The sequence below is a fragment of the Rhinopithecus bieti genome, unplaced genomic scaffold, assembly GCF_001698545.2.
Source record: "Rhinopithecus bieti isolate Rb0 unplaced genomic scaffold, ASM169854v2 scaffold_21777, whole genome shotgun sequence".
NCBI lineage: Eukaryota > Metazoa > Chordata > Mammalia > Primates > Cercopithecidae > Rhinopithecus > Rhinopithecus bieti.
The window spans coordinates 447477-459285 of NW_016810508.1; the positions used below are offsets into that span (position 1 = coordinate 447477).

Consider the following 11809-nt stretch of genomic DNA (forward strand, 5'->3'; position numbering starts at 1 on the left):
CAGAGACGATGTGTGGGATGTTTGGAGCGAAAAGGACTTGCTCCTGTTCTCTTAGGATGGACAGTGCTACACACAGTCACAAATCACAGGCTACAGGAGAGGCACCCAATCCTGCAGGACACTTCAACGTTGCAGATTAGAAGGGGAATGAGAGATCAGAACTGGAGGTCCCTTGTCTGAGCCCCTGAGTATGGTGGTCCACGTCACTCACTCTGCATGCAGCAGACACTGTAAGCATTTCACCTTCTCTAGGCAACAGTAGTTCCTCAAGACCAGGAGCGCTGGGATAATGCATATAAAGCTCTGGGCACAGTGTCTGGCGCCCCTTCGATGATGGTTATATTATCAATTTTCTTATTCCTTTGAATTACTGGCAAGAGCTGGCAGGGAACTTTATACACATCAGGTACAAAAAAACCCATCCATGCAGTCTGTGATCACGAAGCTCGTGGCACTCTCTGACAGTCCACGACAAAGCAATTCCCCTTCTTCCTAACACAGTGAGGGTCCATCAAGGAGATGACCCACAAGGACCAGCTGAGTGGATAAAAAGACAGACCGGCTGAGTGGCTGACCCTGGCAGACGGCGGGCTGCCCCTCTTTACAACCGCGCTGCCCTTCCCCAGGTCGGCCTCAGCTTGGTCCTTGGCTGGAAGCTCGTAGAAAAGTTTCTGGGTCAGCAGACCCCACAGGCAGGGGTCCCCTGGCCGGCCGCCCCAGCGAGGCACCAAGGCAGGAAGGCCGGGGGAGCCTGGTTAGCGTCGCGGGAAAATCGCTGACACATCCCCGCAGCTGGGCCCCCAGGCCGGCAGGTGCAGGTGTCCGGGCCCGCGCCCCGCAGCCCGCCCCATCCCCCGCGCGCCGCTGCGGTTCCCCCTGAGAACCGGGTCTGAGGAGCCTGTGCTGAGTCGCCCAGCAGCCCGCTCTCCATGTGACTTCAGTTTCCGTCTGTTCCTTCCGCTGGCGCTAAAATAATCTGATGCCCCACAGAAAGGAGGTAGCCCAGCCCCGCGATCGGCTGCTCTCGAGGAGGCCGGAGCCCCGGAGAGGATGCGCCCCGCGGAGCCGCCTGCGCCTGCGGGAGCCGTGAGTATTTCCTGCGTGGGGCGTCCCCGGGGACTTCTGCAGGTGGGCGAGCTCCAGCGAGGTGGGGCGGGAGGCGGTCGGCGTGCGCGGCGCGCAGCTCGGGGCTGAGGAGGAAGCTGTGGCTGCATCCAGGCGCCGCGCTTCTGTGCTGGGCGTGGGGGCCGCAGCTCCGGGTGGAGGCGGAGATACCTCCCTCCGGAGCGCTTAGAGCTGAAAAAGCGGGTGCGGTGTAGTGGAAACCACGAGGGCTTCAGACTCAGACGTGGGTTTGAGTCCTGGCTCTGCAGGGAGCGTGTGAGCAGACAGTTAAGGTTTCCGAGCCTCAGTTTTCTCATCTGCAAAATGGGGACAGCGATGCTGCCTCCCTGGACTGGGCGACTGGATATGATGGGACCGCTCTGTGCACACTCAGCATGCTGAGCGCTGGGCTCTCCTTTCCTGCCCCACAACGTGGACTGAGAACCACTGTTTCATAGATGAAGACGCTAAGGCTGGTTAACAGCTACGCCTATTCACAGACTCCGTCCACGTGCCAGGCCTGTCCAAGGCCCTGGGGATACAGCTGTGAAGATGTGCAAAGCCCCTTCCCCCACAGACGGTGTGTCCTTGGGAGAGTCACTGGGGCTCTGTGACTTGGATCCTAGCCTAGCCTTAGATCCATGGCTTATCAGAGGGAAACTAACAGGAGGGCGACTCAGACTAGGATGCTCTTCCGTGGCTCTCGTGGCCTCTCCATGTGGGCCGGCTTCTGAAGGGTCAGCATACTTCCCCACATACCCAGGAGCTAGAGGGAAAGAAGGAGCCACCGGTGTGGCTTTGTGCTGCCTCTGAGACAAGGTGAACACGTGCCAGTTGGTGGCTGGGACTGGAGGGGGCCAGGTTGGGGTCCTAAGAATGGAGCCTCTGGACTGGGCTGGTCGGGGCTGCTGTGCTTCCGGAGGGGCTGAGGGGACCCCACTGGAGGCTTCTTCATGATGGGTACAGCCTGTGAGGAGTCTGGATGCTGGAGACACTCAGAGTCTATGGAGCTGGCCCTCCGTGCTTTCCTGTGTGCTCCTTACCTGTGGCTGTGACACACAGACTGTTCCTGTGGATGCTGGGGGGTTGCTGGGCTTTACATACAATACATATTTATTCTCCTCACACACCCTCAGGTTTGTATGTGTATGCCTGATAGTTCCTGAAGATTATAGAATCATGGGCCCAGGAAAAAACCTTAACTCCTGCCTTTAGGTTTAAAAATAATAATAATAATAACTCAGCTTCACAAAGAAGGCACTTTAAAAAAAATTATTTATTTTCAGAGACAGGCTCTTGCTCTGTTGCCCAGACTGGAGTACGGTGGCACAATCACAGATCACAGGCTGAAACTCTTGGGCTCAAATGATCCTCCTGCTTCAGCCACCTGAGTAGCTAGGGAAACAGGTGCACGCCACCATGCCAGCTAATTTAAAAAAAATTTTTTTGTAGAGACAGGATCTTGCTATGTTGCTCAGGCTGGTCTCGAACTCCTGGGCTCAAGCAATCCTCCTGCCTTGGCCTCCCAAAGTGTCGGGAGTGTGAGCATGCGTCACCGCACCCAGCTTTCATCTAATGAGTACCCTCATGGAAACTTCATGAAAACACATATAAACATAATCTCTCATAGTTTTTAAATTCATCTTCCAAGAGATCCTGCTCTTTGATGATGAGACATAACTTGGTAGACTCCAAAACAGAGAGTAGACGCCTAGTATCTTTGTTCTGGGCATTAAGAATACATTGACCTTTCTGTCTCTGGTCTTGACTCTTTTGGAAGAGAGATGCTAGTACTGATGACAACCTGCATTCTGGCTGCGGTGTGTGTCCACACTGCAAAGTGTGCACAGACTCTCGTATGGACAATGACTGTGCCTCGCATCATGCTCAGATCCGTTTCAGAGCCTCAGAAGTTAGGAGAGGGTGGACTTTCAACCATGACTGAAAGCACTGTCTTTCTTAGGACATGCTGTGTCTATAACATACTTACAGGTGTCTGCACTCACTGATGCTTGTTGAGGTGTCATTACACATCAGTGACAAACATTTATCATTTTTTTTGCTTTTGGTAGAACCTGTTTATTGTACCCACTTTCCTGCCACACCATTTTTCTCAACTCCATCATGAAACAAATGTCATGTGGTCAGTCTGTGATGAGGCTCAGGGCTAGGTTAGGTGATTATTTTTGAAAGCTCAGAGAGGTGAAGGAAAAAGGACATCAATGCTTGGATCTTATAAGCCTCACATGCAACGATAAACCCAAGTTCAAGGATCAGATTCTTAGACTGGTTTGATTGCAAATGACAAAAAAACCAATGCAAATATGCTTCAGGAAAAAGAAAAAAAGAAAAAAGAAGGATTTATTGTTTCAAATAACTGAAAAGTGTATGGGCAATAGTTTCAGGCATGGCTGAGTCCAAATGCTCAAACAGCATTGCCAGGAATCCATCTGTCTCCGTTCCTCAGCTTTGCCTTTCTCTCTGTGGGCCTCATTACCAGGCAAGTCCTGGAGCTGGTGGCCAAGATGGCTGCCTGCAGCTCCAACTATATCCCCACTGGTTTGGTATCTGAAACAGAAAGAGCAAGTCTCCTTTCCATGAGTTCTAGCAACTGCCCTTGGATTGAGTCTCATGGGCTTGGCTTTTATGATGAGTGTGTGTTAGGAAAATGGAGTTGCTCTCACGGGCCCAGCCTTATTCATAGGCCCCACCCCGGAACCAGGAACTGGGATCAGACCCCAACATATGCAGACTTTTTAAGAAAGGAAGGGGGTTGGTTGCACAACAGTGTGAGTGTACTTAACACTACTGACTTGTACACCTAAAAACGGTTAAGATGATCACTTTCGGCCGGGCGCGGTGGCTCACCCCTGCAATCTCAGCACTTTGGGAGGCCGAGGTGGGCGGATCACCTGAGGTCAGGAGTTCGAGACCAGCCTGGCCAACATGGTGAAACCCCGTCTCTACTAAAATACAAAATTAGCCGGGCATGGTGGTGCGCGCCTGTAATCCCAGCTACTCAGGAGGCTGAGGCAGGAGAATCCCTTGAACCGTGAAGGCTGAGGTTGCAGTGAGCCGAGATCGTGCCATTGCACTCCAGCCTGAGCGACAAGAGCAAAACTCCGTCTCAAAAAAAAAAAAAAAAGATAATCGCTTTCATGTTTTGTGTATTTTACTACAATTAAACATTTTCTAAAGGAAAAAAGGAAAGAAAGGGGTGATTTTCTCAAAGGGGAATTGAGGACTTGTTACCAGAAGGAGAAATGAATGTGAGGAGGCGAAACCAACCAGTTTCCAGAGCGACTGGAGTCAGGTGCTGAGACCAAACCAAGGTGCCTTTTCTCACTTTAATGCCTCAGGGATTTTAGACTGAACAGAGTGAAGAAAGGAGGAAGTGGAACCTTGTCATGGTCCTCACCTACGAGCTGGGCGCGAGGAGCGGCTGGTACTGGATGGGCTCCATGCGGCTGCAAAGCCTGGTGAGGTCACAGGGACTCCCCTCCTCCAGCCCCAACCCAAAAGGTTGCCTAAGGCAGGTGCTGCACCATGTGCACCAAACAACTTTCTGCAGCCACCTCCAAGAAAGAGAAGGACTGGGAGGGATTTCTCCCAGGAGAGAGCACATAAGGCTCCGTCTTTTCACCTGTCTGTTCTCAAACAGGACCTGAGTATCTGAGGCAGCCTCACACCCACAGTGGCTGGCAGGGGCTCACCCTGGGGTACATATCGTGTTCTCCTAAGCTCATGTCACTCCATTTGAGATGTCAACTGGACACAGACTCCTGCTGATCCTCCTGTCATTCACTCCTCTCCTGGTCCAGCCCTGATCCCTGAGATCTCTTCTGCCCTTCCAGTGTCTTCCCTCCGTGGTCCTCAGACACCAGGGCTGAGCCTTTTCCCTTGGCCCTGCAGGGTCACCTTCCGTGGTCCTCAGACACCAAGGCTGAGCCCTTTCCCTCGGCCCTGCAGGCTCAGTGGGGAGTGGGGCTTTCCCTGCCTGGCCCTGGACCACCTCCTTCAACTTCAGCAAGTTAGTGGCCTCCCGGTCACCAGCCAGCCTGGCACCCTGAGACCTCCTCACAGGCCTCGCCCAGTGGCCTTTCTCTTGTTCTAGGTCATTGGGCCCTTCCTCAGGTCCTTAAACTGATGCTTCCATTCGGCTTGTCATCTCCTTCCAAATCCCCAGTTTTCTCCTAGGCTCTCTGCCTCCTTTAGAAGGCCTCTGACAGCCCCCACCTTGCTTCGCCTCCACAGAAGGCCATGGTCCCATGATGCACTCAGGGGCGCTGTTCAGAATATCAGGCACCGCGTGGCACAGCTACTCGGGAGGCTGAGGCAGGAGAATCGCTCGAACCCCGGAGGCGGAGGTTGCAGTGAGCCAAGTTCACGCCACTGCACTCTAGACTGGGTAACAGAGCAAGACCTTGTCTCAAAAAAAAAAAGTTAAATCACTTGATATGCATTCTGAAATATTTAGAGGAAAGTATATCAGTGACGCAATGTACTTCAAAATGCACAATGAGGCCGGACACAGTGGCTCATGCCTGTAATCCCAGTACTTTGGGAGGTCAGGGTGGGCAGATCGCCTGAGGTCAGGAGTTTGAGACCAGCCTGGCCAACATGGTGAAACCCCGTCTCTACTAAAAATACAAAAATTAGTCAGATGTGATGGTGATCTGTGCTGATCTGGTGCCTGTGATCCCAGCGACTCAGGAGGCTGAGGCAGGAGAATCTCTTGAATCCCGGAGGTGGAGGTCGCAGTGAGTGGAGATCGTGCCATTGCACTCCAGCATGGTGACAGAGTGAGACTCTGTCTCAAAAAAAAAGAAAGAAATGCAGCGTGTGTGGTGCTGTGTGCCTGTAGCCCCAGCTACTCGGTAGCCTTAGGTGGGAGGACTACTTGAGGCCAGGAGCCTGCAGCTGTAGTGTGCTGCAATCCCGTCTGTGAATAACTACTGCACTCCAGCCTGGGCAACATGGCGAGACCTCTAAAAAAAAAAAGAAGAGCCGGGCGCGGTGGCTCAAGCCTGTAATCCCAGCACTTTGGGAGGCCGAGACGGGCGGATCACGAGGTCAGGAGATCGAGACCATCCTGACTAACACAGTGAAACCCCTCTCTACTAAAATACAAAACTAGCCGGGCGAGGTGGCGGGCGCCTGTAGTCCCAGCTACTCGGGAGGCTGAGGCAGGAGAATGGCGTGAACCCGGGAGGCGGAGCTTGCAGTGAGCTGAGATCCGGCCACAGCACTCCAGTCGGGGCGACAGAGCGAGACTCCGCCTCAAAAAAAAAAAAAAAAAAAGAAGAAAGAAAGATGGACAGAAGGATAGATAGATGGATAGTATGTTGGGGAAAAGCTAAATGACTAACAGTACCTAGTAACTGTTCACATTCCTTGTTATAATCATAAAAACCAAATAATAAGAAATTAGAAAACTTCCATTGGAACAGTAACTACCTGAAATACACTGTCATATGAATTGCCGGATTATTGCTCCACTGAACTATTCGTTTGTGATGAGGAGGTGATACCAGCACTGAGCCTGGAAGGATGAACAGAGCTTTGTAGGTGGACGAGACCAGCGAAAGAGCCTTTCCCACAGAGGAAAGAGTATGTGGGCATGCGTGATTTAGTCAAGGATTGCAGGCATCCCAGGGTGGCTGGGGCTTGCGGTATTGAGGTTGAGTTGATGCAGAAGTCACAGACCTGGGTTTGAATTGTGGCTCTAACATTCTCTAGCTACATGGCCTAAACCTATGTGAGCCTCCATTGACCAAGTGTGAAATGGGGATGACAATATTTACCTGCTAGGATTTTTGTGGGAATTATATGTAAAGCACCTGGTATAGCACATGTTCCAAGGTGAGCACTCAGTAAGCGTGAGCTGTCACAGTGAAGAGCCCGGACAGGATCTGGGAGCAATTATGCAGACCTCGAACACCACTGAGTTGACCTTTGAATTGGCCTCTTGTCAGGAATCCGTATCATTGCATTCTTCAGTTGTACACGTTCTCAAGGAAACCACAAAACCATGTAGTCCAGGTGGGGAGATGTATTTTCATTGTTTTACCACTGCAGCCACTAAGCCGCTGTCATTACCCATCGTTCCCGCCAACAGTCTACCATGGACTCTGGGTGATCTCTTCCCCTTGCACATCCCAGGGTCCACACACTGCAGCTCCCAGGGGTGGGAGAAGGGATGAAAGCTCCTTCTCCTTCACTGTATTTCCTTCAACACCAGCTCGCTGTTTGCACAGAAGAACTCCGCTTTCCCTTTGATTAATGCACCACTTTGTCTCACGATAGAAAGTGTCTGTCCCCTCCAGTGGGGAGTGTTCTCCCGCGGGCCTTGGAGGACTTGGAGGTGGGGGTCTCCTGCCCACTGAACTGGAGTCCAAAACATTCCCTCACACTGACAAAGCCTTTCATCACACACTATCTCATTCAGCCTTGACACAACCCCGTGAGGTCAGCAAGGCAGGTGTCGTCCTCCATGGCCACCACCAGAGTGAAGGAGCCAGACTTGGGCCCAGGTCTCCTTCCCCAGCCCAGGGTCCCTTCCTCTACACAGATGCCACCTGCTCCTTCGTGTCAAGAAGGGCGGTGGCAGGTGGTCGCTCCCTCGGAAGTGACCAGCGGGAACAAACTCATGATGCTGACGGGAAATGAGATGCTACTGCGTTACGCAGCTGAGTGCTCATCAGCAGGGATTATGTGGGTCTCTCCTATAGAAAGGTGACACCGAGGACCCAGCCCCAGCCACCACCAGCATGCCAGGGTGCGGTGTCACCTCCTAGTGGGAGCAGGTTTGCATTCTTTAAGACCTGTGGCCAGATGCAGCCTGTGGGCATGGAACAGGACAAGGTGAACTGCCCTCTGCTGGCCCTGCCAGGCTGATGCTGACCACATAGGGAAGCCAGTTGGCTTATTGGTGGCCCTGAGGAAATGAGGGCTGAGCAGGGAGGTGCTCAAGACCAGCTCCTCACACTGGCTGTTTGGAGTCGCTGTGGGAAGGGCCCAAGGGAAGAAGGGTTGCTGTGGCCCCTAAATCCCACTCCAGGTGGAGGCAGAGCCTCCTCCATTCCCAGAGAGTCCCTTGTCACAAGCCCCAGTAGAGCCCAGGCTGACCAGGAGTGCGAGGCTCAGGTGGGAACCGGAGATCTGCGTTTAACCAGTGCTGGGAACCAGGCCTTTCCCGAGCCACCGTGCGCCTCTCATTTCACCTCTCTGGCCTGCGTATTCTTTTAGCAAACTTGGGGATTATACTACACATTCTGCTTTACACTTTCCTTTCCTTGATATTATTTTATTATGAACATCTTTCTGCGTCAATCAATATATTGCTACCAAAGCATTTTTTTATCACACCACGTCATTCCTATTGTGTAGTTTCATCATAAGTGATTCAGCCAGTGCTCCCATTATTGGACTTTTCAGGGTTTCCACTTTGTTATTATTATTACTAATGTTACAATGAAGACTCCTTTTAAAATATTTTTATGTACATTGTATTTCCTTAGGATAAATTCCTAGACATTGAATCAAAGAGAATCCACACTTTCAAGGTCTTTGATAAATTGTGCTAAATTGTCCTTCAGAAAAAACATGCCAATTTTCTGTTTTAACTGCAGGATGTGAGACAGTTCTTAGGAGGAAAAATTTCAAAACCTTTGTATTGCCTGTATTTTAACAAATTCATTATTAAGAGAAAGCTAGAGAAGCAAATCACAAGCTCTAATTCACACATCACAATTCTAAATGTTTGCTGTTCCAGTCCTCAATTTCAGGTTCTTGTTAATGCATCCACCATTTGAATATTCACTTTTTCAAAATACAGGAATGTATTAATTTACCAAAGATCACAATCGGTTTTTTTCTTTTTTCTTTTTTGAGATGGACTCCTACTTCGTTGCCCAGGCTGCAGTGCAATGGCAGGGTCTCGGCTCATGGAAACCTCCGCCTCCCCGGTTCAAGTGATTCTCTTGGCTCAGCCTCCCGAGTAGCTGGAATTACAGGTGCCTGCCACTATGCCCGGCTAATTTTTGTATTTTTAGTAGGGACGGGGTTTCACCATGTTGGCCAGGCTGATCTCAAACTCCTGACCTCAGGTGATCCACCTGCCTTGGCCTCCCAAAGTCCTGGGATTACAAGCGTGAGCCACCGCACCCAGCCACCCGGCTAACTTTTGTATTTTTAATAGACACAGGTTTTCTCTATGTTGGCCAGGCTGGTCTCGAACCCCTGATCTCAGGTGATCCACCCACCTCGGACTCCCAAAGTGCTGGGATTACAGGTGTGAGCCACTGTGCCCGGCCTGTATTTCCATGTTTAACATGACAAATGTTTCCTAAGCACCTTTCTGAGAAGAGTGTTTGAAAAAGATACATTAGTAATTCCTGGAAATATGGGGACAACGATTCCCATAATTTTACCTCTGTTTTCGGAACATTTATTTCATTTTCCTCGTTTTTAAATGTGAGTACTTTAAAACTTACAGAAAAGTTTACAAGAAAGTACAATGCCAAATTTACCGAGTAGTAATATTTTGCTTTACCATCTCTATTGAGCCATTTGAAGGTAGGTCACATAAATTACGGACACCGTGAAAGTGCCCTGTAAGTGCTTCAGCCTCCCAAAGTGCTGGGATTACAGGCTTGAGCCACCGCACCTGTCGCAAAGAAACGTAATTTCTAAAACAAAGGAGACTCTTTGCAGCGGCTGCACGTTCTTCTTCCTCACTGTCAGTGTTCTCTGGTTGCAGAATACAACCTCCATTCATGTTGTTTTTATGAATGAATCTTTTTACCACTTTCTTACTATGACCAGGTCTGGAGGCTGAAAACCATGTTGTCTTCTCTGCCTAAAAAGCAACACCACATCTTCATAGACAGGGTTGGCTATGGAGTAGACTCACAGCATTCCGTAACTAGCTAGAATGCAGCAGTGTTCCAAATGGGCCAAACCTTGTCAAGACAGGAGCAACAGGCAACTCAGGGTCCCAGGAACACTCACCAGCTGGCAGCCCCTCGGGAAGCTCCTGGGCTTTCCACCTGTTCCGGGATGCTGGGCACGTGCTGGCTTAGATGCGCTCTTACAGCTGCAGGCGCTGTGGCGTGGCCCTCAGCCCTGAGGATGTGAGGGAGGAGAGGAAGCAAGTCCTGTACTCGCAGGGGATGAGTCACAGAATTTTGCAGGGAGATACGGCAAGCAGATTGTTTACCTTGGACTCTTTGCAGTGCCATGGCTCTGAGGAAGCTCTCTGCAGCTACACACTCTAGGAAGAGGGTTTCTCAACCTCAGTGGTCAGTATTTTGAAAGGCTTTTATTTCTTTACAGTCATTACATCTAATTTAGCACTGGGTCATGGCCATTCTCACATGATTGTCTCAGGCAAGGTCCAACCAGGAAACAGAAACTGCCCTGTTTATTTAAAACAGAGGATATTGAATGCAAGAAAGTGGCAACACATGATGGAAGAGGCGGAGAAGGCAAATCAGCAAATACACAGTCAACACGGCGATGAGCAGCTTCAGGAAGCTTCTTATCCTCACCCTAACTCGGTAGGGTGAGGATGAGAGGAGGAGGTAGGCCAGGCACCGTGGCTCATGCCTGCAATCTCAGCACTTTGGGAGGTCAAGGTGGGTGGATCACCTGAGGTCATAAGTTCAAGACCAGCCTGGCCATCATGGTGAAACCTCATCTCTACTGAAAATACAAAAATTAGCCAGGCATGGTGGCGCACGCCTGTAATCCCAGCTACTCGGGAGGCTGAGGCAGGAGAATCGCTTGAACTCGGGAGGCAGAGGTTGCAGTGAGGCGGGATTGCAACATTGTACTCCAACCTGGGCAACAAGAACAAAACTCTGTCTCAAAAAAACAAAACAAAACAAAACAGAGAGGAGGAGGTGGTGTCACCAGAGCCTGGGGTCAGCGGAAGAAACTCTAGGATGTCTCTATCCAAGGCAGAGAGGAAGGGAGAGAAATACCCGGATTCTTTCTGCCCTCTGGTCAGAGAGTGGCCACTCCCAGGAGTGGCTTCCATTGACTAAACCGGCTGGAGGTCAGCTGACAGCAGAGTTTGGGATTCAGAGCCTTCAGAAGTCAGAGCCCTGCCACACCGAGGGCAGCAGGGAAGGGGAAGGCATGGCTCTGGGGACAGACTGCGGTGAGCCAGCACAGTCATCTGTGCCCAAGGTTAGCCTTGCTCGGCAATTTATGAATGTAGTTTTTGATTGAACCTTCCTGCATACCTTTTACACATCTGGTTGGTATAATTCATCCTTCCAGCCACATTACTCAGGCCTTTATTTTAGACTTTGTGGAGCTGCTGAATTACCTTGGAGATTACACAGGAACAACCAGCACTCAGTCGACTCACTGGTGTTTGAAACTCACAAGTCGTAATTAATAATTGTGTTACTACCTTTACAGCTACGAAGCCCTTTCACATATATGAGACTGGTTTATTCTCATGCCACTCTGGAATAGTTATCATTACTCCCATTTTGTAGGTGGATTCTCCGAGTCTTGGAGACTTTGAATTCCTGAAGGACAAATAAGAAATAACAGAGGCAGAATTCAAACTCTAGTCTGCTTGGTTCCAAATTCCCTCATCTTCCCATGCTGCTTCCTGCCAGAAGGAGCTACCCAGGGCCACAGCAAGAGTTTTTCTGGGCTGGTTGGCTGAGTTTAGGAGGAAGGAGAG

General features: G+C 50.5%; 1 protein-coding gene across 1 annotated transcript in view; it reads left to right on the forward strand.

The window, feature by feature from the left end:
• The first annotated feature begins 960 nt into the window (after positions 1-960).
• Positions 961-11809, forward strand: part of NRROS (negative regulator of reactive oxygen species) — a 16311-nt gene continuing 5462 nt past the window's right edge. Inside the window, exon 1 of the mRNA XM_017892215.1 lies at positions 961-1086. Coding sequence (XP_017747704.1) covers positions 980-1086 — 107 coding nt within the window. The 5' untranslated portion in view covers positions 961-979. The remainder of the gene's footprint in view (positions 1087-11809) is intronic.